General features: G+C 37.7%; 1 protein-coding gene across 1 annotated transcript; it reads right to left on the bottom strand.

The window, feature by feature from the left end:
* Window positions 1-776: 776 nt before the first annotated feature.
* On the bottom strand, window positions 777-26368 carry TIMMDC1 (translocase of inner mitochondrial membrane domain containing 1). The gene is made up of 7 exons (XM_007098363.3): window positions 25965-26368; window positions 23386-23551; window positions 18800-18888; window positions 18293-18360; window positions 7691-7769; window positions 4200-4310; window positions 777-1497 (listed from the first exon to the last, which is right to left on the bottom strand). The coding sequence occupies exons 1-7, from the start codon at window positions 26144-26146 to the stop codon at window positions 1347-1349; spliced, it is 846 nt and encodes a 281-aa protein (XP_007098425.1). The 5' UTR covers window positions 26147-26368; the 3' UTR covers window positions 777-1346.

Genomic DNA, 26368 nt, shown 5'->3' with positions numbered 1-26368 from the left:
AGTGGTTATTTTACCTCTATTCTGATATTTTTGTGATACTAAAAAAATTATTTTAAAAACCAACCACCTAGTTTTATAATTTCTAGTTGGGAGAATTTAATCTATATGTGTATATGAATAAAGCAATAAAGAGATTGACTAACTGCCAATTTGTCAGCAATTTATGAATAGGATAATTAAGAAAAACAGGTTTTATGGAATGTGGTGAGGACATATAAATCGTGGTAAAAATATACTTGTGCACAGGTTCTTCTATCCTTATAACTACTACTATTTGTTTTTCTATCATCCCCTGTGGGCCAGGGCATTGTGTTACACTCTACATGCATCATTTCATTTAATACCCATTGTGATGTGGATACTGTTTCATTTGATAAAGGGGAAAACTGAGACTTAAAGTAAAATGGCTTTGCTTTGGTCACATGGCTGCAAAGCCATAGATGCCAAGCCAGCGATTTGCCTCCAGAGCCCATGGTTTCAGCCACTACACCACATGGCTACACAAACCTGGCTCCTGAAAATGGTTATTTTCAGGGCAGGAACTAAAAACAAAGAGGTCCAACATGAAAACAAAGCACTAGATGTACACTTAGTGCATTGCTCCCCTCTCATTTAGTAAAAGTTTCAGTCTGCATGAGAGCTTCCTTCTAAAGGAGCAAGCTCCTGCAATGTACAGACTGAATATCTATGCTAAGTATCTTCTGCATATTATAGCATAGACATTTTGTCAGCAACACTGAGAAGAAAAAAAGATGGGCTCCTTTTTTTTTTTTTGTAATAATGCTTATCTACTTCATTTTTGTTAAATTTATATCTTATTTCAAATGACATAGGAATTATCTTTTTTATTAAAACAAAACCAAACCCTACTATACACTTAGGCCCACAATGTTTCTAGGATCCAAAGGCACAAGGATTTCATCACAGACCCATTTGCCTTACCTAGTGATACCTCCTCCTTCTAGTGACTAAGTATCTTTTTAAAAGGCTGCAAGAATAAACATACAACCCACAGATTTCAACTCCAATTTTGGGAAATTTTTAATTTACTATTGTAAAATTCAGGGCAAAGAAATATGTATTGATTGACCTGTACAGATACAATGCCAAATATATAGATCAATCAGGAAAGACTATGTATTTAAATTTAAGGATAAGTAAAGTAAGTGTACAATTGCCCAATTCTTGGTGAAAACAAAAGATAAGAGCAAGTCACTGCCACTAGAGGTGCCAGCACTTGTATCTGTCAGCAGGCTGGCCAAGGAGAAGACTAGCCTTTGGCATTCAATGGACAGGGCAACATAGATCCCTTCAACTCGCCAATGAATTTTAAGTCCAGAACATTTTCAGTCTTTGTCTTGTTTAGTTGTTGATGAAGGGTTTCTAGGAAGATTTAGTAGTGCTTCAATTTTCTTAACATCATCTTTGGATCGATTTTTCTGTAAGCTACTTTCAATTTCTTCAGGGAAGAGTTCAGTAAATTGCAGTCTGGCTTTACTGTAATAAAAGAATGAAAAGGATATATCAAGTACTGCTCCATTTCTTTAGTTCTTAGATTTTTATTTTAGCTTATTTTTCTCTTAGAGAGCGAGTGTGTGCGCAAGTGGGGGAGCAGGGCAGAGGAAGACAGAGAGAATCTCAAGCAGGCTCCATGCTCAGCATGGAGCCAAACACAGGGCTCAATCCCACAACCCTGGGACATGCATGACCTAAGCCAAAATCAAGAGTTGGACGCTCAACCGACTAAGCCACCCAGGCGCCCTGATTTTTTTAAAAGATAGTATTTGTCGTCTTCTCCCTGTGACTTATGAGCAAACATTGCTCACTGCACTTTAAACATAATGGACCTTCTTCGCTCTCCTAACCTGTTCCACTCACATGCTGACTACGATTCTCATATCACCAAAATGGACACTGCTGTGGAGGCAGCTCTGATCCTTACGATATTCCAGAGTTCATGCAGGGGTATCGTGCAGGAGCTGAAACACCCTAAGCTGAAGTGTGAGCCTTGCAACCTGGCTGTCCTGTTGCCCTCAGGGCTGGGGGGGCATGTGACTGCCCTGCTACTTCATTAACTCTCTGTTGCCAGACCTCGTGGGAACTGCACAATGGTAAACTCAAGATGGAAACGTCAGATGGGACAACACTATAGATGTGTATTTACAAGGAATTAAAATCTAATTTCCAAATAACAAATCAGTTCTTTTTCTAAATCTAGTATTAGTGTCTTCCTTGAAGTGATTATCAAGGTCATCTAAGACTTTCTTCTCAACTCTTCACAACCAGGTTGGACCATTTCTTCTTCCATATCTCTATAGCCAGTTTTCTATATTTTCTTTTTTTTTTTTTCTAAAATTTTAAATGTTCTTTTAAATTTATTTTTGAGAGAGAGACAGAGCATGAGCAGGGAAGGGGCACAGAGAGAGAGAGAGAAAGAGACATAGACTCTGAAGCAAGCTCCAGGCTCCGAGCTGACAGCAAAGAGCCCAACACAGGGTTCAAACTCATAAACTGTGAGATCATGACCTGAGCTGAAATCAGATACTTAATCAACTGAGCCACCTAGGTGCCCTGACCAGGCTTCTACATTTTCAGCTCACTAAGGCAATGTTTTATGTTCTCACTTTAACTTCTCTATGATTATTTTCAAGCAAAGAGGCAGGCATATAAGTTCTTAACTATTATTAACTACTTATTAAATTAACTCTTCTCAGGAATATCATATATATACATATATATATATGTGTATATATATATATATATATATATACACACACATATATATATATACACACACACACACATAAATTTTTGACACTATTTCCTTTTGCCAAAGTATTTTTACATTACTGTAATTCAATTCAAGTTATTGCTTTTAGCCATTCTTGAGGTTTTCTATCTCTAAATAACTTATCAACTGCTCTAGTTATTTTTCTGGTTTCCCTTTTTTATTGAAATACAATTATTACCTGTTCATATTTTTCCAAATGTTAATTCTTCTGCAACTTTCTATACCAAATTCAAATACCAATATATTTTCCCTACCTTTCCAATTTCTTAAAGTTTCATTTAAAAAAAACAAAAAAAAAACAAAAAAAAAGAAAAAGAAAAAGCTTCTGGGGCACCGTGGCTCAGTCAATTAAGTGTCCAACTTCAGCTCAAGTCATGATCTCACAGTTCATGGGTCTGAGCCCTGCATCAGGCTCTGTGCTGACAGCTCAGAGCCTGGAGCCTGCTTCAGATTCTGTGTGTCCCGCTTTCTCTGTCCCTCCCCAACACATACTCTGTTCCTCTCTCTCTCTCTCAAAAATAAACATTAAAAAAAAAAAAAAAGCCTCTTATGACATCTAAAGAACTAGAAATAAGCTAACAACGCTTTCATGCTTTTAATTCTCCACACCAGATTTTATACTGGCATTATAATTTTAAATGCTTTATCTCGGAACTTAGAAAACTACATATCTCACATACCCTCTTACAATGGAGAAGAGGAGTGAATGAAACAAATATGTATTGAGCATTGTGGTGTGATTCTGCCTATAGAATGGCTGAGAAAACTGAGGGCTTGAAATTAAGGAAACTATCTAAGGTCACAGAACTAATTAATAGCCTAGCTGGGATTTAAGCTCTGTTTTCAAGGTTTAACTGGCTACAAAATCAATGCTTTTTCTCATATAGAACCTAAGTCCTTGGACAACTGATCTACAGATATTAAGAATTTCCATGTGTGGGGGCGCCTAGGTGGCTCAGTCGGTTGAGCGTCCAACTTCGGCTCAGGTCATGATCTCAAAGCTCGTGAGTTCGAGCCCCGCGTCGGGCTCTGTGCTGAGAGCTCTGAGCCTGAAGCCTGCTTTGGATTCTGTGTCTCCCTCTCTCTCTGCCCCTAACCCACTCACATTCTGTCTCTCTCTCAAAAATAAATAAACATTAAAAAAAAAAAAAAAATTTCCACGTGTGTATGTGTTTTTAGCACAAATCAAAGTTTTAAGTAAAAACATGGAAAAAACCAGACTGCTTATCTATTCAACATGGGGCCTGAACTCACAACCCTGAGATCAAGAGTCGCATGTGCCACCAACTGAGCCAGCCGGGTGCCCCAGAAACTCTTTGAATTGAGTGGTGGTTTAGAGTACCTGGGTTAAGGAGAACACCACAATGGCTAGGAAAGCCAGGTACCTTTATCTTCACCTGCTCCTTACCTCTCTTCCAATTTCAGCTCATGGAGTGCTTTGCGATCCTTCTGTGTTCTCTCTTGGACAGTCTCCCCATAGAACTTCTGAAATGCCATCAACAGACTTCCTACAGGAGTGCTGAGAGGGAAGCAGAGAGAAAGCTTAGGAAAAAGCAGCCATTAGACCACACACCATGTGAGTGTCTGCTAAGGCAGGAGCAACACCGACTGAGCCACTTATTCCCTGACAGGTACAGGAACTCTGACAAAGTGTCCTTGTCAAATGAAGAAAAAATTATTAAGGCAATTTCCTTCCTGGTCTTCTAACAGTAGAGAAAAACAATCACTGCAACTTCCCAAAATTAACTGGTATAAAAACAACAGGCCTATAAATTGGCTGTTTTATCATGAATGATAAACTGGGAAAATATATACTTGTGACAAGTTCTAGTAAGTAGCTTTATACTGAAGATTTCTCAGAAATGAAATTGTAACAGGAATGGTACCAAAACCTCCAGAAGGCAGGAACTGTGGAGGGCATATGTGGTTGGAGGAAGGATACCATTGGCTTCTGGGGATGGAACCACCAAAACATCCTACAGTTCGAAAGTCTGGCACAACAGTCTCACCCACTGTTAATAGTTACCATCGAGAAACTGATTTAGATAACAATTATTACAGTAAGTTAAGGGTTTGGTTCTTATGTTCTCAAAGAAAAGGAGTTTTTGACTCTGAGATAACTTAAGTTCCCTCTGGCTACAACATAAGTAAGCTCATTTGAAAAATTACTGTAGCCAGGTGGAAAAGTCCATTGACAGATGGATAAAGAAAATGTGGTATCTACAGCCTTTAAAAAGAAGATCCTGTCACATGCTACAACATAGATTAACCTTGAGGATGTTATGCTAAGTAAAATTAAGCCAGTTACAAAAGGACAAATAATATATGATTCCATTCATATGAAGTATCTAAAGTAGTCAAAATCAGGGCGCCAGGGTGGCACAGTTGGTTGAGCATCCCACTCTTGATTTCAGCTCAGGTCATGATCTCATGGTTCATGAGTTTGAGCCCTGTGTCGAGCTCCATGTTGACACGTGGAGCCTGCTTGGGATTCTCTCTCTCTCTGCCCTTATCCCACTTACATACTCTCTCTCTTTAAATAAACAAACTTAAAAAATAATAAAGTAGTCAAAATCATAGAAACAAAGTAAAAATGTGGTTGCCAAAGGCAGGGGGACAAGGGGAAGGGAGAATTAATGTTTAATGGGTACAGAGTTTTCAATTTTGCAAGATGACAAAGTTCTAGAGATCTTTTGTACAATAATGTGAATATAAAAACACTACTAAACTACACACTTAAAAATGGTCAGGCTGGTAAATTTTATGTTATGTGTTTTTAATGACAATGAAAAAGAAATTATTTTTGCTGCTAATTTCAACAATTTTTCCCTTCAAGCCAAGATGGTATATTAACAATATAACAAGTGGTGCCTGGCTGGGTCAGTCAAGAGACCATGTGACCCTTGCTCTTGGGGTCCTGAGTTCAAGCCCCACGTTGAGGGCAGAATTTACTAAAAAACAAACAAAACACAATATAACAAAAATCATGTCTGCGATAGATTATGACATGCTGAATTTTTAAAAATAATTTAAAAAAGGAATCCATAAGTCTAGTGTAACTTCCTCCTTAAAAGGGGGTAGAAAAAGGGAGAGGGTAGGTGGAGGCGAAGGGAGAACTCAGGTGAATGCCAACTAATAAAAACAGAAGAAAAGATAGCACTAACAAATCATTTTACAACCATCAGTAATAACCGATTATGGCAACAATTATAATAGATCATTAAAACCACTAGAAAAAAGATAGCTGGAGAACATGCTATTCACATAGTCTTACCCAAGATTATTTACTAATCACAATGAGAATAACAGAAGCCTTTCAGTGGAGAAATTTAAGTCAATACTAAATATGGTAGGCAGAATTCTACAATAGCCCCCCAAATTGTCCTGCCCTAATTCCTCAACTATAAATTATACCCATGATTCTGTTACATAGCAAAATTTTACAGATGTAATTAAGGTTAGTAATCTGTTGAATTTGAGTCAATCAAAAAGGAAATTATCTGGATGAACCCTTTAAAAGCAGAGAGTTTTCTCTGGTGGCAGAGACAAGTCAGAGAGATTCAAAGTATGAGAAGGATTCAACATACCAGTTGCTGGTCTGAACATAGAGGGGGCACTGTGGCAAGGAATATGTACGCCTCTAGGAACACTGGTGTCTGGCTGACAACCATGCAGGGAACAATAACTTCAGCCCTACAGCCACAAGGATTCTGTCAACAACCTAAATGGTGTAGGAGCAGATTCTTCCCTAGTCCAATAAGAACCTGCCTGATCCATACTTTGATTTTGGCCTTGTAAAACTCTGAACAAAGAGAGCCCATCAGCCTCCTCAGACTTCTGACCTACAGAACTGTGATATAATAAACGGGTGGTGTTTCCAGCCACAAAAGTTTGTGGTAGTTTGTTACACAGCAATAGAAAAGTACTGCACCAAGTAATTAACATCACTTACAATAGTTGAAGACAATATGTATCTTGATGTGATACACTGAGAAGGACTAACTTCACCTACACTGTATTCCTGACGAAAACATTTAACCTAAATCTACTCATGAAGGGATAATGAAAAGAAATTGAGAAATTTTCTGGGGGAAAAAGAGCAGTGGATCTATTCTAGCTTAAAGGAATCAAAACTGTAAATGCAATATGCAATTGGATCCTGAGTTAAATATATATATGTATGGCATTATTGTAATAATTGAAAATTTTTGAATATGGACCATATCTTAGATAGCTATATTGAATCAATGCTAAATTATTGACTGTGATGATTATACTGTGGTATCATTGGTGAATGTTCTTCATTTCATCCTGGGAGATACCAGCTAATGTATTCAGAGGTGAAGAATTATGAGGTCTCTAACAGTTTAGCCAGAAAGAAAAAAGGAGAAAGAAAAAGAAATTTACACACATTCCACACATATACAGAGACATACAACAAATATGACAAAATGTTAACTGGTGAACATAAGTGAAAAGAGTATATGGGTGTTTGATGTACTAATTCATTCAACTTTTCTGTAGGTTCAAATTTTTTCAAATTAACAAGCTGGAGAAGAAAAATTTTTTAATTAAACAGACAAAATCAAACAAAAAAAATTTTTAACAGAATGTGCTTGTTAATTGTTTCTTATTATTTTCCTGCTCCTTGTAAATACCATTGTTCAAATTACAAATAGGTTCAGGTGTTAGTGATATCTAAGCAGTGACAATTGGAAGTAAAATCAACAACTGGGGTAAGATTAGAATTTGACAGTCAAAGCGACAGCCAATACAAAACTGAAGGCCTTTTATAGGCTGTAAGATTCAAATTTATTCTTTAGAAATGAATGAGATTTTTAACAGTAAGGCATTAATGAAAGTTGTGTTAATTTAGTATCAAACCATATTAACACTTACCCTAGCAAGGCTCCAATTATGCCACCAGCCACCAGACCACGCAGGCCTAAGTTTATTCTAAAAAGGCTTCCTGTGACAGCTATTTTAAAACAAACAAACAAACAAAAAACCCAATATTAAATTATCTGTAAGTACTAGAATCCATTTAAAAAATTTTTCTTCTATAAAAAGAACATAAACCGCTGAGTAAGTTTTCAGAACCCAGTATCAATAATACATCACCATAACCTAGATTTCCTGAATCTAAAATGCCAAGGGCGCCCGGGTGGCTCAGTCGGTTGAACGGCCGACTTCAGCTCAGGTCATATCTCGTGGTCCATGAATTTGAGCCCTGCATCAGGCTCTGTGCTGACAGCTCGGAGCCTGGAGCCTGTTTCCGATTCTTTGTCTCCTTCTCTCCGACCCTCCCCCATTCATGCTCTGTCTCAAAAATAAATAAATGTTAAAAAAAATAAATAAATAAAAAATAAATAAAATGCCAACACAGCTAGTTTCTCTTCCACACTGCAGGATCAAAGGAAGAAACATCCCTTTTACAAACCTAATTTTTGTATATCGGTTCTATGGGTCCAACCTCTTCTCATTCTGCTTCATTTTGCCCACCTCCCCTTACAAATCTGTAATTTCTTCACTCCCATCTCTTCAATTTCATCCTTCTTCAAGAAAAGCTTTCCCCAAAGAACAAAAACCCCTGCAGTTTGTACCTTGCTCCAGTCTCACCCTTTCTGTCCTGCTACAACCCTCAGGCAGGCCTCCAAGTGGGCATGTGGTCTACAGTGCCACCAGGTGGTCAGTGCACAGGCTCCCTTTCCTTCCCACTGGTATGGTATATCCAGGACGTCATTCATTTTCCTCCCTCACTATGCACAACACAACGAATGCATCTCATGTAGTAACATTTTTAAAAAAACAATTGAGACTTATGTGTCTTATTTAAGTACTATTTTTTTTTTAATTTTCCAAATTTTAAAATTAACAAGAAAAAAAATCACCTTTAATTACATTACCCCGAGATGGTAATAAATTTGGTCTTTTTTTCAAGTCTTCTTTTCCAAAGAAAGCATTTTTTTAAAAATAAAATATTGGGGGGGGGGAGGGGTTCCTGGGTAGTTCAGTTGGCTAAGCAACTGATTCTTGGTTTTGGATCAGCTCATGATCTCAGGGTTCATGATTTCGAGCCCCTTGTAGGGCTCCATGCTGTTGAGCTTGCTTGGGATTCTCTCTCTCACCCTCTCTCTCTCTGCCCCTCCCCTGCTCACTCTGTCTCTCTCAAAATAAATAAACTTAAACATGTGTGTGTGTGTGTGTGTGTGTATTTTTTTTTCTTTCTTTTTTTTTTAGGGGTGCCTGGGTGGCTCAGTTAAGCAGCTGACTCTTGATTTCGGCTCAGGTTATGATCTCACATAGTGAGATGGAGTCCCACACAGGGCTCCGCGCTGGGTGTGGACCCTGCTTAAGATTCTTCTCCCCCTCTTCCTCTGCCCCTCCCTCACTCATTCTCTCCCTCTCTCTCTCTCTCAAAAAAATAAAAAAATAAAAAAAGAATAAAAAATAAAAATAAATATTTTTTAAAAAGCTATCAGAATAGCCAAAATCTAGAAGACTGACAGCATTAAATGGTGGCAAGGATGTAGAGCAAAAGAAACTCATTCATTGCTGGTTGGAACACAAAATGGTACAGTCACTTTGAAGACAGTCTGGCAGTTTCTTACAAAAATGAACATATTCTTACCATATGATCCAGCAATCACGCTCCCTGGTATTTACCCAAAGGAGCTAAAAACTTGTGTCCACACCAAAACCTGCACACATTTATAGCAGCTTTGTTTGTAACTGCCAATACTCGGAAGCAACCAAGATGTCCTTCAGTAGGTAATGGATAAGTAAACTGGTATATTCAGACAATGAAATATTATTTAGCACTAAAAAGAAATGAGCTATCAACTCATGAAAAGAGACTGGAGGAAACTTAAATGCATACTGTTAAGTGAAAGATGTAAATCTGAAAATGTTATATAACTTTCTGGAAAAGGCAAAACTATTGAAACAGTAAAAAAAGATCACTGTTTATCAGGGGTTGGTGGGCAGGATACATAGGTGGAACAGATTTTTAGGGCAATGAAAATGCTCTTTATGATACCACAACGATGGATACATGTCATCATACATTTGTCCAAACCCACAGAATGTACACCAAGAGTGAAACCTAAGGGAAACTATGGACTTTGGGGGATAATGATGCATCAGTGTAGGTTCTTCAACTGTAACTAGTATCCCACCCTGGGGTAAAATGTTAATAGTGGGGAGGCTATGTTTAAGTGTGTATGTTGGGGCGGGGGGAGGAGTACAGTAAAACCTTGGATTGCAATTTACTTGTTCTGTGAATGTTTCACAAGATAAGCATTATTTCTAGTAAATTTCAACTTGATAAATGAGCAAAGACTTGCAATGTAAGTAGCACCTGACGCTGAATGTCATATGATCACAACTGAGCCAATAGTTCTTCTCCCTCTTTCTCCCTCTCTGGGAGATTGTGGGTGATCGTCTCCCATGCTCGCATGCTCAGTTTCAGGCTTTTCAGAGCATTGGAAATCAGTGACTTTTCAGAGCATTGGAAGGTGCCCACAACTGGCACTAGTGTATTTTTTGTCACTTCAAAGCACCTGTGGACAGTCCTTTGCTTTTCCATACAAGAGTAAGCTTAGGAATGCTTTGCTTCATTCTAGGTCAGGCTGCCTGCAGATATAGACCCTTCCCTCTGTTGTCTTATGCTGAATACATTAAATACAGTATATGACAAGAGTTTATGAATACTGTACTGTAGTCAACATCCGTTAGTAATAAAGTTGTCCTACACAATAATCCTCCTCTCTCGTCTCCCTCAAACCAGCCACAAAGATTTTCAAAGGTAAGTGCAGGTTAATCTATTTTTCTTTATATTTTGTACTTTCCTTATTCATTTGTATTATATTACAGTATTGTAATCATTTTTATACGAATATTTGTGAGTTGTGAAACAAATCATCTGAGTTTCCATCATTTCTTATGAGGAAATTTGCTTTGATATACAAGTGCTTTGGATTACAAGCATGTTTCCCGAATGAATTATGCTCCCAAACCAAAGTTTTATTGTATATGCAAAATCTTTGTATCTTCTGCCCAATTTTACTGTGAATTTAAAACTATTCTAAAAAATAAAGTCAATTAAAAAGGGGGGAGGGAGTAGTGAGGCTTATAAGCTATCAGCAGCCAAACATCAGTCAGACTCTTTATTACACAAACTCTTTATTACCATGTGTTCTGTAAATAGTTTACTTTTTTTTTTTTTTCCACCTTAGTGTTTATTTCTTTTTCTTGCCTGAATGCACGGTTAAAGTCTCCAGTATAATGCTGAATACAACTGTATTCATCTCAAGTATACACCTTAATTACAAGTGTATACAGTTTTCCCATGTTCTCAGTCTTAGGGGAAAATCATTGTCTTTCACCATTAAATACGATGTTTGCTGTAGGTTTTTTTAATGTTTATTTATTTTTGAGACAGAGAGACAGAGCATGAATGGGGGAGGGGCAGAGAGAGAGGGAGACACAGAATCGGAAGCAGGCTCCAGGCTCTGAGCCATCAGCCCAGAGCCTGACGCGGGGCTCGAACTCACGAACCGTGAGATCGTACCTGAGCTGAAGTCGGACGCTCAACCGACTGAGCCACACAGGCGCCCCGCTGTAGGTTTTTTAATAGATGATAGGTGACCTTCACTGGGTTAAAGAAGCTCCCTTCTATTCCTAGTTTGTTGAGAGTTTTTATCATGAATGTTGGATTTTTGTCAAATACTTTTCTAAGCTAACCTTAAATTCCTTGGGTAAATTCCACTTGTTTACAGTATACAATCCTTGGTTGTTGCTGGATTTGGTTTACTAATATTTTGTAAAGGATTTTTGTGTACATACTTTTCTTTTTAAAGTAATCTCTGTACCACCTCACACTGGTCAGAGTGGCTAAAATGAACAAATCAGGAGACTGTAGATGCTGGAGAGGATGTGGAGAAACTGGAACCCTCTTGCACTGTTGGTGGGAATGTAAACTGGTACAGCCACTCTGGAAAACAGTGTGGAGGTTCCTCAAAAAATTAAAAATAGATCTACCCTACGACCCAGCAATAGCACGACTAGGAATTTACCCAAGGGATAGAGGAGTGCTGATGCATAGGGGCACTTGTACCCCAATGTTTATAGCAGCACTTTCAACAACAGCCAAATTATGGAAAGAGCCTAAATGTCCATCAACTGACAAATGGATAAAGAAGATGTGATTTATATATAAAAATGGAATACTAGTTGGCAATGAGAAAGAATGAAATCTGGCCATTTGTAGCAATGTGGATAGAACTGGAGAGTATTATGCTAAGTGAATAAGTCAGGGAGAGAAAGACAAATACCATATGTTTTCAATCATATGTGGATCCAGAGAAACTTAATAGAAGACCAGGGGGGAGGGGGAGGGGGAAAAAAAAGTTACAGAGAGGGAAGGAGGCAAACCATAAGAGACTCTTAAATACTGAGAACAAACTGAGGGTTGATGGGGATGGGGGAGAGGGGAAACTGGGTGATGGGCACTGAGGAGGGCACCTGTTGGGATGAGCACTGGGTATTGTATGGAAACTAATTTGACTATATTATATATATATATATACACACATATCATATTATATTATATATACATAATAAAAAATATTTTAAAAATCAAAATAAATAAATAAATAAAATAATCTCTCTACCCAACATGGGGCTCAAACCCACGACCCTGAAATCAAGAGTCACATGCTCCACTGACTGAGCCACCCAGGTGCCCCTGTGTATATACTCTTGAGTGATAGTGATCTGTAGTTCTCTTTGCTATCTTCATCTTCATTTGGCTTTGGTATCAAGGATAATACTAGTCCAAAGGAATAAGTTTGAAAGTGTTCCTTCTTCCTCTATTTTATGGAAGAGTTTGTGAAAGAAACTTCCCAAATAGCCACTGAAGCCATCTGGTCTTGGGCTTTCTTTGTGAAAAGATTTTTAACTAACAATTTAGTTTATTAACTTGTTGTAGGGCTATCCAGATTTTCTATTTCTTCTTGAGTAGATTTTGGTAATTTGTGTCTATTTTCTTTTTCTTGGTCAGTCTTCCTAAAGTTGTCTGTTATCTTGTCATTTTTTAAAAATTTTTTAATGCTTATTTTTTGAGAAAGAGAGAGAGAGAGAGCATGAGTGGGGGAAGAGTCAGAGAGAGAAGAAGACAAAGAATCCAAAGCAGGCTCCAGGCTCTGAGCCATCAGCACTGAGCCCGACGTGGGGCTTGAACTCCTGATCTGTTATTGTCTATTTCACAATGTGTTATTGTCTATTTCTCCTCTCAATTCAGTGTTTCTTTTTATGTATTTATGAGCTCTGTTGTTAGTTTATATGTTTATAAATGTTGTATCTTCTTGATGGATTGGTCCTTTAAACATTATAAAATGAGGGTGCCTAGATGGCTCAGGTGGTTAAGCGTCCGACTTTGGCTCAGGTCATGCTCTCAAGTTTGTGAGTTCGAGTCCTGCATCAGCCTCTCCATTGACAGTGCGGAGCCCACTTTGGACCTTCTGTCCCCTTCTCTCTCTGCCTGTCCGCTGTTCACTTTCTCTCTCAAAAATAAACATAAAAAAAAAATTATAAAATGTCCTTTGTCTCTAGCATTTTTTAAAAAGTTTATTGGTTGATTGATGAGAAAGAGTGTGTGTCCACGAGCAAGGGAGAGGCAGAAAGAGGGAGAGAGAGAATCCCAGGCAGGCTCCGCACTGTCAGCACAAAGCCAGATGTGGGGCTTCAACTCACAAACCGTGAGATCATGACCTGAGCCAAGATCAAGAGTCAGCTGCTTAACCAACTTAGCCACTTAGTTGGATACTGTTATTTTTTTTAATTAAAAAAAAAAAAAAGTTTATTTTTGAAAGAAAGAGCATGCAAGAATGCGAGCACATGCAAGTGAGGGAAGGACAGAGGGGGTAACAGAGGATATGAAATGGGCTCCCTGCTGACGGCAGAAAGCCTGATGTGGAGCTCCAACTCACAAACCGGGAGATCATGACCTGAGCCACAGTCGGATACTTAACTGACTGAAACACCCAGGCACTCCCTCAAATACTACTTTTATTTTTTTAAATTTTTTAATGTTTATTTATTTTTGAAGGAGAAACAGAGCATGAGTGGGGGAGGGGCAGAGAGAGAGGGAGGCACAGAATCTGAAGCAGGTTCCAGGCCCTGAGCTGTCAACACAGAGCCTGACGTGGGGCTCGAACTCAAAAATTGTGAGATCATGACATGACTGAAGCCAGATGCCCAACCCACTGAGCCACCCAGGAGTCCCTCAAATACTATTTTTAAATTAGGGAAAAACAGTTAAAAGAAAGGAAAACAATAGGTTTATAGAGTGTTTTATATTAACCTACATATTAACCATTTCTAGTACTTTTCATTTCTTCCTGTCAAGTTACTATTTGGTGTCATCTCCTTGCTCCAACATACCTCCATTCCTTCCCTCTCATTTGTGCTATTAATGCCATATACAACTTTAAATATGCTGTATGTCTAACACTTCAATTTTGTTATTATTTTACATAACTGTCTTTTAGATTAGTTATGAGAAAAAATATTTATACAGCCTTTAATAATTACTTATATAATTATCTTTATCAATGCTCTTTAATATTTCTCATAGATTCAGGTTACCATCTGGTTTATTACATCCTTTTAGCGTGAAGAATCTCCTATAGTATTTTTGTAAGGCAGATCTGCTAGTAACAATTTTTCTTTGTTTGTTTATCTGCCAATGTCTTTATTTTTGCCTTCAATTTTGAAGAGTGGTTTGTTAGAAACAGAATTCCTGGTTGACAACTTATGCTTTTCAGGCCTTTGAATGCATTCTACTGCCTTCTGGTTTCCATCATTCTGATGAGCAATAAGCTGTTAATCCTCTTTGGTGTTCCTCATGAGAGTTATTTTCTTCTTGCTGCTTTTAAGATTTTTCTTTCAACAGTGTAACTATTATGTGCTTAGGTGTGAATCTCCTCATGTTTGTTCTTCTTGGAGTCTGTTGAACCTTTTGGATGTGTGGATTAATGTTTTTCATCAAATTTGGGAAGTTAAGGACCATTATTTCTTAAAATACTTTTTTCTAACCCTTTCTCTCTTTTCTACCTAACATTCCCTTCACACATATATTGGTATTTTTGATGGTGTCCTATAGGTTGCTCAGGCTCAGTTCATTTCTCTTCATTTTAAAAATTCTGTTCTTCACGAAAAATCATCTATATTGATCCCTCTTCAAATTCATGAATTCTCTTTTGCTATCTCAAGACTGGTGTTGAGCTCCTCCTCTCCAGTGAAATTTTAATTTCTATTGTTGTATCAACTTTCAACTTTTCATTTGATTTTTTTTTTATAATTTCTGTCTTTATTGATATTCTCTGTTTGGTAAGTCACTATCAACATACTTTTAAATTTCTTTAAAATGGTTTGAAGCCTTGTCTTCTATGTTCAATGGATGGGTCCAGTCAGAGACATTCCCAGTGAGTGCTTTTTTAATCCCCTGGTTTTACATGTCATATGATTTTTTTGTTGTTGAAAACTGGACATTTTAGGTAATAAATTATAGCAACTCTGGAGTTAACACCCCCCACACAGGGGGGATGACTGTAATTCTTTGTCTATGTAGTGACTTGCCCGGACTAGTTCTGTGGAGTCTTTTTTCTGCAGAGTACAGCCACTAACGTCGTTGCTCAGTTTTTATTTGTATGCGTGGTTTCCTAGGCATCAAACTGGCTTAAGTAGTCAGCCAATGATTTGTCAGAAATTATGCTTAAGCATCCCAAGCTAGTAACGCTCCTATCCTTTACCAACGTATCTGTGGTTGAAGAATGCATTCAAAGTTTAGACAGTTTAAAATCTCTTCTGGCTTTTTCTTTTGGTGTTCACAATTAACCCTCACAACTAACCAAAGTAGCTTGCTAGGGCCCTTGCCAGTCTCTCCAGAGTGTGCATGAATACATACTTACACATGTGTGCAACTTTCCAGAATTCTAGGGATACATAGAATCTTATTAAAACCCCCTGTGGCTGTCTTGTTCCCTAGATATTCCTGTTAAGATTCTGCCTCATCTGCCAGTCTATTCCTTACCCCAAATAGTATCAAAACCTCAGATTAGCTGTGTGATATTATCCTTCCCTGTTGCAATTGTTTTCAGCAACACCCCTTGGCTTGGAATTTTCTGTTTTCTGCTCCAAATAAAGTCAGCGCCCTCCAGCAGCAGAAAGCCAGTCCTCCAGCCTGTCCTTATGAAACTTCTGCATCACAGAGCTGTGGGCTAGCGGGGCAGGAGGAGCCCTAGGCTGAAACACCACAGACTCCCAATGTTCTTACTGAAACTCAGTAGAAATTCTTGGATAAATGCTTACTGATTTGTTGTGTGCCTGTGGTCAACTTCCAGCATCTTTAAATGGTTTTCGATAATTATGTCCAATTCTATTGTTGCTTTTTGTGAAAGAATTTGCCAAGCTCCTCACTCAGTCATTCCAGATGTCAAATATACATTTATAAATGTCCAGATGAATGCCATATAATAATGAGGGGAGACATTCTTGACATGATTTTGACTTCAGGGGAAATTACTTCAGTGTTATACCATTAAATTCAATGTTGGTTGCTGGTTTGAGATAAAAACTTATCTTGTATCATGTTTATTTTTTTACTAATTTTTACACTCAATTTACATTCAAGGAACATTTATTCTACTCTACTATGTGTCAAATAGTTGTGATATAAAAGGCGAAGACTTTCTCTGATATCAAGTAAGTCATCTAGTGGAGAAGCAAAACAAGTTAACAGGTACAACATAGAGTCGTAAGTGCTTTGATTAAAATATTTACAGTTAATTATGGGAATATAGGGGAAAGACACCTGAAGACCCAAAAATAAGAAAATAGGGACTAGGAAACTAAAGCTGACAGATAAGCTGAACCTTGAAAGACAGGTTCAATAAAAGCTGAATAAAATTATTTGCAGGAGTGGGAAGGCATGCTCAAGAAAAGGGACCAATACATGTAAAGCAAGATTATGATGGGTTTGAGAAATCAAGAGTAGAGTCATAGGGTGAAGCAAGAGTGGTACGTGAGGACCAGATCAAGAATCAACATTAGAATGATGGGAAACTATGAAAGAAGCTCAAGCAGAAAAGTGTTATACTCACATTCATATTTCCAAAAAGTAACTAAGGTAACAGTGGAAGTGGAGGAAACCAAGACTAGAAACAGGGAAGACCAGATAGCAGCAGTGGGAAGAAAGAGGAGGTGAGAGTCCCTACATATTAAAGGAATCTAATTAAAGGACTAGAACTTTGCAAAGAGGGGGATAAAAGGCAGAACCATATCATTATCTGGTTTCCAGGTTTTTTGTTTATTTGTTTAACATGGTAAATTATAAAGAACCTAACAACAGGAGCAAGTATGGAAGTTGGGGGAGGAAAACAGAGTTTGGTTTGGATATAGGCATTTGAGCCTACAGAATACCCATGGAAAAATGGTGGCGAGTTAAAAAAGGGCAAGTTCCAGCTGCTCCAGTGCTATTAATGCCTATTTCTAGTTTTATATTTTAAAATGTTTCCATTAAATTGTTAAGTTCAAATTATGTGTACATGTGTTTGCCTGGGTGTATATATACATATACACAGAGAAAGAGAGCATGCACTCAGAAGAGAGAACAAGAAGCAAATGGGCTAAAATGTAAATAACTGAATCTCTGTATATAAAGGTTATATGGTGTTCCTTGTATTACTTTTATTTTTAAAACTTTTTGTAAGCTTGAAATTATTTCCAAATTAAAAAAATTTTTAAATGTTTTATGAATTATATGTACCTTTTTGCATGTAAGAGAATTACACGAGGTAGTGTTTATGTGGCACTTCACATTTACATTTCTGGAAATAATACTTCAATACTTATTTTTTAATGTTCATTTTAAAGAGGTCACATTTACCAGAGGCATAAAGCTTTAAAATAAAATCCAAACTCTTAGTATGAAAAATCTGGTCCCTTTCTACGTAATTTCACCAAACTTATCTCAAGCCACTCTTCCCCTTACTGACTATGTTCCAGCCTTATTATCCTGCTTTTGAGGAACTTTCTTGCCTTGGAGACTTCACCCTCAATGTTGCTTCTGCATAGGCTACTCTTCTTCACACTTTTCAGGTATCAGCTTAAATGTCACCTCCCCATAAAGGCCTTCTCTACTCACCCTGATCATCCCATTGCTTCACCTGTTTGCTATTTTCTATCACAGCAGCCTTTTTCTCCCCCAACCACATTACACTATAAAACTCCATGAAAGCAAAGACCTTTTCTGTTTTGTTCACCAAGTATACCAAGGGCCAAGCATAATGCTCTCCATACATTTTGCATGAATGTTGAATGAGATGTGATGAGAAGTCAACCAAAGAATTCAGTAGTTCTGATTTATAAGTCCTTAAATATTTCCCAAACCATTTTTGAGGAGACTGAAAAACATAAACAAGAACAAAAATGTCTTACCTCCCGCAATGACAAAATGGCTTAGGGCATTTTTATTTCGGTACACATTTAGACCAGTATTCACTGTGCTGGGAAGAAGGGGGAAGGAAGAAAACATAAACTTTAAAGCATATCCCCCTTACTTTCTCGACCACAATTTTCACTAAAGTGATAGGTATTAGAAACGCCTACTAAGTCAATTCCTGGTCTTAGTCTAGGTCCCGTGAATGTGTTCCGGACTACCAATATTACCTAGGTTTTCTAGGTGGACCTTCTGTTGAAGAATGAACCAAAGAATTTCTCTTACTTAGAAACCTTGTCCCTACTTTGATAATAGGTGGAAGACCTCCATCCATGGATGCAAACCTATATCTGGACCAATCTTTTACATAGATAAAAGTTCTTGGGGAAAAAGGTATTATGAATCACTTTCATGTGGGTGTTTAGTTTTTAAAAATCTCACTTGCTCAAAAGATGTGCTCCCAAAATAATACTAAGACCTGTTGTCACAACTCAGAGAGAACTTACTTGAATATAGTCACAAACACTGTAGTTCTCCAACTCCAGCGCCAGCCGTACCGGATGAAGCCTCGTGTGGCAGCACGATGTGCAGATTGCTAAAGTTAATGAAAAGGCTGTGAGGTTCCAAGACCCCTTAATACCTTCTTTATTCTAAAACTGTGGTAGAATGATGGCTATGGATTAGGCAGGGACACCTAAACAGAAACATTATTAAGATCTCTAGAAATACCGTTTACTGAAACTTAAGCAAAAGTCCCATGTGCATCCTATTCTATCGGGAGATAGAAAAGGAACTAAGAATTGCCAGTGTCAACCAAGCAATCTATCAATGAGGCATAAACAGAGAATCTATATGGCAAATGCCATGGCAAATATAAAGTCAGTATTAGACATGCTTTTTATATACAAGAAATCTTGGAAAAAAGAAACCATAAAATAAAAAAGAACCAAAGAAATGGTAAATAAAAGGGTAAGGATGATAGTAATACAGATATAGAGAAAAGAGCAAAGAAAAGAGAACTGATATTTACTGCCCACGTTCTATGTAAAAGTTGTGTTAACATATTACCTCATTTAATCTTTACAACTTTTCTTTTAGGCAGGTGTTTCAGATTTAACTAAAGCACAGAGAGGAAGTTTCTAACCAAGATCACTCAGCCAAGAAGGAGTAAGTCAGAACTGGAAGACAGGTTGTCTGTCTCCACATCACCATGGAGCAAGTCTGGTACAATATCCTGAGGATATAGTCTAGATTTTGAGAGAATCCCTAAGTGGATCCTTAACTACTACAAGATACTGGGCAAGTCAAAACCTCTCTGAAGAGTATCAGTATGGACTCGTGGCTTTTAACAAATAGGCAGATAAATAAATAGATACAGATGTGTGTATGAATATGTGCACATAAGTATATATGAGCACACACACATTTCCTAGGGCCTATAGAAGCCATGATATCCCTGTAAGTGAGCATATGTAGCATCAAATCTTTGTTTTTTTAATGTTTTTATTTCATTTTTGAGAGACAGAGTGCAAGCGGAGGAGAGACAGGGAGAGAGATACACACAGAACCCGAAGTAGGCTCCAGGCTCTGAGCTGTCAGCACAGAGCCCGACGCAGGGCTTGAACTCATGAACTGTGAGGTCATGACCTGAGCTGAAGTCGGACACTTAACCGACTCAGCCACCCAGGTGCCCCTCAAATCTTAGTTTTATATATAATTTTTCCACTAAAAGAAACTAGAACTCCTTGGTGATGACTAACTCTGGGGCTGGTACTGGAAAAGTAAAAGATGGGCCAGGAACATCTTGCTATGCCAAAAAATAAAGATATGCTCAAAGAACGATGGGGACATATAAAAAGAACAAAGGAGCTAGTTTAAAGGGCTCCAACTGTCCAAATCCAGGCCAATTTCAGCATCAAGATAAATAATGATAAGAATGGATTATAAGCTACAGAGTAAAACAAGAATCCACGAGTCCACATTGATAGAAATAAATTATAAAAAGACAAATACAGGAGAAGGGAAAGCTCTTCCTTAAAGCTGAATATGAAGCAATAAATGTAGGAAAGATGGGATTAGAAAATAACCATTTCGCAACCACCACAGTATTAACTCTTTCAGGTAAGAGTCATCATTGAATACTAAAACTAAAGCACGGAAATTTGATGAAAAATAGGATATTTACATAGTCTCAAAGTATCTCATAAGTATCCATAAGATATTCACTAATTACATTTACTAATTATCTTGATTTCAGCTCAGGTCATAATCTCAGTCCTGAGATCAAGTCCCGCCTGGGCTTGCACTGGGTGTGGAGCCTGCTTGAGATTCTCTCTCCCTTTCCCTCTGTCCTTCCCCTGCTTGCACGTGTGCTCTTTCAAAAAAAATTTTTTAATAAAAAATAAAAAAATTACAAAGAGAGAAAAATAATAATTTTACAGTGGATAAGCCTGGCAGAGACCATCTTAACCAAGTGCCTAAAGTAAACATTATCAGTAAAGGGACAATAGATATCATGTGCTCCTGATATAATGTACTAAGTAAGAAGTACATTAAGTACATCTAAGTAAGAAGTAAGGAGTACTAATACCCCAATCTAGGGTATTCCTGCTAAAACACATAGCTGGAATCTAATCATGAGAAAACATTAAACAAATCCAAATTGAAGAACATTCTACAAAATAAATAGCCCACATGGGAATGCAAGCTGGTGCAGCCACTCTGGAAAATAGTATGGAGGTTCCTCAAAAAACTAAAAATAGAATCACCCTACGACCCAGCAATTGCACTACTAGGCATTTATCCAAGGGATACAGGTGTGCTGTTTCGAAGAGACACATGCACCCCCATGTTTCTATCAATAATAGCCAAAGTATGGAAAGAGACTATATGTCCATAGATGGATGAATATATAAAGAAAATGTGATGTGTATATATATGTATATATGTATATGTATATATATATACATATACATATATACATATACATACATACAATGGAGTATTACTTGGCAATCAAAAAGAATGAAATCTTGCCATTTGCAACTACGTGGATAGAACTAGAGGGTATTATGTTAATCGAAATTAGTCAGAGAAAGACAAATATCATATGACTTCATTCATATGAGGACTTTAAGAGACAAAACAGATGAACATAAGAGAAGGGAAACAAAAATAATATAAAAACAGGGAGGGGGGCGCCTGGGTGGCTCAGTCGGTTAAGCGGCCGACTTCGGCTCAGGTCATGATCTCACGGTCCGTGGGTTCGAGCCCCGCGTCGGGCTCTGTGCTGACAGCTCAGAGCCTGGAGCCTGCTTCAGATTCTGTGTCTCCCTCTCTCTCTGACCCTCCCCTGTTCATGCTCTGTCTCTCTCTGTCTCAAAAATAAATAAATGTTAAAAAAAAAACAAAAAAAAAAAAAACAAAAAAAAAAACAGGGAGGGGGACAAAACAGAAGAGACTTATAAATATGGAGAACAAACTGAGGGTTACTGGAGGGGTTGTGGGAGGGCGGATGGGCTAAATGGGTAAGGGACACTAAGGAATCTACTCCTGAAATCATTATTGCACCATATGCTAACTAATTTGGATGTAAATTTAAAAAAATAAAAAATAAAAATAAAATAAAATAAAATAATAAATAGCCCCCAATCTTCAAAAATGTCACAATCAAGAAAGTTAAAGAAAGAGAAACTGTTCTATATTAAAAGAGACTAAAGAGGGGTCTCTGGGTAGCTCAGTAGGTTGGGCGTTCGACTTCGGCTCAGGTCATGATCTCACAGTTCGTGGGTTCGAGCCCTGCATCGGGCTCTGTGCTGACAGCTCAGAGCCTGGAGCCTGCTTTGAATTCTGTGTCTCCCTCTTTCTCTGCCCCTTCCATACTCCTACTCTGTCCCTTAAAAATAAACATTGAAAAAAAATGAAAAAAAAAAAAAAAAAAGACTAAAGAGGCATGAAAGGCAAATTCAACATCTGATCCAGTATTAGATGCTGGACCTGGAAAAAAAAATTATTTTTATTTACTTTTAAAATAGGGGTGCCTGGGTGGCTCAGTCGGTTGAGTGTCTGACTCTTGGTTTTGGCTCAGGTCATTATCTCATGCTTCATGAGACTGAGCCCTACACTGGGCTCTGCACTGACAGCGTGGAGCCTGGCACAGAACCTGACTGGGATTCTCTCTTTCTCCCTCTCTCTCTGCTCCTCCCCCACTTCAGCTCCCTCTGAACACTCTCTGTCAAAATAAATTAATAAACTTAAATAAATAAATAATATTGGAGAGACGACTAGCAAAATTTACATAAAGTCTGAAAATAAGACAATAGTACTATATCAGTGATAATTTCCTGATCTGGATAATTATATAGTGATTATATAAAAGAATGTCCTTGTTTTCAGGGAAATACATGCTGAAGTATTTATCATGACTATAACTTACTCTTTAGCAGTCACAAAAAATAATAATATGCATTATACAGAGAGAGAATGCTATAGTAAATGTGATAAAAAGTTAACATTTGGAGAATTTGGGTGATAGGTATATAGGAATTCTTTGTACTACTTTTACAACTTTTAAGGCTGACAGAATTTTAAAAAACAAAACAAAACCCAAACAACTAATTCTCTGAGCTGTAACTTCCTCACTTATACAACAGAGTTGATGTACAGATCTAACAAAAGAGTTAGCACTCTATAAACTGTAGAGTTATAAATGCTAATTATTGTTTTAGTGTCCTCCAAGGAGACCCTGTGAATGGGGTTAATATGCTACAGCTAAGCCTTGATGATTTAGCTAGGGATTAGAAATATATTTCAGATACTATACTTGATCTTAGCCAAAAGACTGAGAAGTGATAGAAATATATTTCAGAAAGTAGAGCCATGGTGGTAATCCCTCTGAAGATAAGAAAAGTAGTCTGACAAAACATGTGTATGCTCTTTAGCATTAATACGTCTACTGTTGTTAAGTTCAGGTTTTGTTTCTTTACTCTGACATCTTAACCCTTCCAACCCTACCACCTAACTGAATAGCTAAGTGTAAAGTGAATTACTAAACTAATATGCCCTCAAATACTTTTAGAGTATCAGTACTTACCACAGCATCAAACCGGCTATGATAAACTTCTGCTTGGCTCTGCTCAACATAGTGCTGTTTAGCATGGATAAAAGCTGGTATTCCTCCATATGCCCAGCCAATGATGCCTGCTGAAATAGCCGCCTTATAAATATTCTCAAGTTCCTTTGAAGTTCTCTGCTGTTCACTAAGACATCAAAAAGACAATGTTGTTTGGGATTAGTTTATGGATACTGCTCTCCAAAAGACAGTACATTCAAAATGACCCCAATACTAACACTACCACATTTTTCATCATGGGCAGAATCTCTGGATTAATAAAATCTCCTGATGAATTAAATACCACAGTTATATCACAAGTAGCTCAAATCTCAGCCAAAATTAACCTATGCTGTTAGAAATTAAGCTATTGGTTGATTACCCTTAGGAAGATAGTGACTAGAAGGGGCACAAAGGGGAGCTTCTGAAATGCTGCTAACAGTTTCTCGGTGTTGGTTACACAGCTATGTTTAGCTTGTGAAAATTTGTTGATCAATATATTTATGTGTAAATAGATGCATATTATACTCCAATAATGTTTTTTTCTAAGGTGGTTTTATTTGATGACTATTACAAGTCCACTACATCTCTGGAATCAGGAAGAATCTGTAAAAGCTGGATGCAAGGATCAAGATTTCCCTTTTTGAATTTTAAGCTAACTTTTGGAAATGACACAACCTTACAGATTTTAGGACAATATATTCAAGAACAAAATCCTAGATTAAAAAAAAAAAATCAAAACCTGTCTTTTCTGAATTCTTCACTTTTATGCCATGCTCAGATTGGGCCTGTATGATAAAAAGCAACAAATGAGAAATCTCACTGTGCAATGGACACCACAGACCAACCTAACATAAGGAAAAACCACTGTTTAATTCAATTTGTTACTCTCAAAAGAAGAAATTAGAATTGATAATAAAGCTTTGAAGATGTTTCTAGAAGCTCTAATGAATAGCTAAGTTTTTAAGTATTATGTTACTATAAATGGCCCTCTAGATAAATACTAAATGTTATTTACATTACTAAATCACTTTCTTCGGAGACTATAAGGTGTTTATCTAATTCTAATTATCAATAACCACATCTCTGAAATCAGAATCAGTGAGTCTTTACAGCTCCTGCATCTACAAGAGAAATCTAAATAAAATTTCTCAGAAAACTGTCATTCTTATACTTACTTAGGCCAATAGGAAAAAACTGCTATAATTTGAACCCTGTACTTATCTTGTATAGTGAATAAGATCAAAAACATTTACCTAAAAATTGGCCTATGACAGAACTCAGAAAAGAGAAAATGTAAAAGCTTAAAATTTAACAAGCCAGATGAATATGCTTTGCCTCCTTTTCATTCTCTGAAAAATTCCATGCCATAGGTGATATTTATCTCCATTTTATTTATTTGGCTCTAAGAAGTCCTATGGTTGGCCCAAACAGCTAATAAATGGTGAAGAAACAGCACAGTGGTGGAAAAGACCTAAACTACAAGTGACAACAGGGTTGTGGTTCTGGTTCTGTCACCCACTGTTAAGTGACCTGCAGCCAGATCACAATCTATGAACTTTAGTTTCCTCATCTATGATGGAGGGGAACATAGAAGTTAACCTAGATTACCTTCAAGTTTCTTTCAGCTCCAACATTCTGTGGTTTCCAAAGCTGATCAAAATAACACTCTTCTGTTATATACTACATAGGATCTTTCACAAGTATCTCAAGTAAATATTGATTGGAAGGACCAATGAGAAAGGCTGCCTCATTATCTTTAAAATAAAGATAATATTTCAATAAAGCAATTAAACACGATTCTGCCAACTCCTTGTCCCAACAATCTCAGCAACATAACAAAGCTTCAAAGTTAATTTAACCACCTGGTAACAGTGTAGTATTGTAAACTATTTCATGAAAGGGCCATTTTTCCACCAATAATTGATAAATGATGAAATAAGTGAATAAATGAAATGAGTTTTCCATTAAAGTGAATTCAGTTTGAAGTTAATTTTGTATTCTGAAATAACCTTATTTGTTGATCTAGCTAATATCGTTTCTTTTATAAAAATGAGACAATACTTGCTATTATTTTTTATATATTCATTATCTGACAGAATAAACATTTTACAGCTCTCGCTGCCGTCTCTCCAATCTCCATTTTTTTGGAGACAAGGGGGAGCTATGGTCATGAAATACCAAAGTTTGGAATAAAGTGAAATGCGAAAAAAAATACTGGAGCGTAATCTCGCTGATGTGGATTCCAGGGTCAATTCTGACACTAATTAGCTCGGTCCAATTCTTCTAATTTGTAAAATCGGGGGATTACACTAAGACTATATTCTCTAAAAATGCTCTGATTTATAATGAGTTTCACCCCTACCATTTGTAAACTGTCCTGTCAATCAACAGAACTACTAAATGGCAATGTGAGGACACAAACTTGGGATACAAACATTACAACACCAAATCTTATTCAAAAACAAACCACATCACTCAGGGGTCCTTCACCCCAGGATGACCCAGGTTGCAGGACAGCTCTTCGCAGTCCCCTCCCCACAGACCCTAGGCACTTTTACTCTTTGACAAACAGGTCCCGGAGGCGGTCCCATCCGGATTCCAGGTAATCAGGCTCTGGGACGTAGGAAGACAGCTTCTGGTTCTCCGAATCGGCAGCCACAGCTCCCGCAGCAAAAACCCGAGGGAAAGGACACAGCGCCCGGCAGAAGTAGCTCTGTGGCGCTGGCGGCCGCACCTCCATGGCCCTCACGGAACCTGCGGGCACACGCTTGGGTTCTCAGGGCTCCAAGGCCTCTGGGAGACGCCGTGGGAGGACAGTAAGGATAACTGCAGTAATAACTAGGTGAGTACCCTTCTACCAGGCCCAGCTAATTTGCTTCCAGGGTCGACACCACATTCTTGACACCCTCCTCCCCAGGGCCGGCACTGACTTAGGAAGACCTTGGATACACGAGACAGGAAA

Source organism: Panthera tigris, chromosome C2, assembly GCF_018350195.1.
Source record: "Panthera tigris isolate Pti1 chromosome C2, P.tigris_Pti1_mat1.1, whole genome shotgun sequence".
Taxonomy (NCBI): domain Eukaryota; kingdom Metazoa; phylum Chordata; class Mammalia; order Carnivora; family Felidae; genus Panthera; species Panthera tigris.
The sequence above is the reverse complement of the archived record's forward strand: the minus strand, read 5'-3'. Positions and strand labels throughout refer to the sequence as shown.

Excerpts from the sequence above, each read along its gene's own strand:
- TIMMDC1 (XM_007098363.3), bottom strand. The coding sequence starts at position 26,146 with ATGGAGGTGCGGCCGCCAGCGCCACAGAGCTACTTCTGCCGGGCGCTG. Across the intron at positions 7,770-18,292 it reads CCATTTTGTCATTGCGGGAG|CTGTCACAGGAAGCCTTTTT; the intron begins GTAAGACATTTT and ends GTTTTAAAATAG. Across the intron at positions 4,311-7,690 it reads ATAATTGGAGCCTTGCTAGG|CACTCCTGTAGGAAGTCTGT; the intron begins GTAAGTGTTAAT and ends CTTCCCTCTCAG.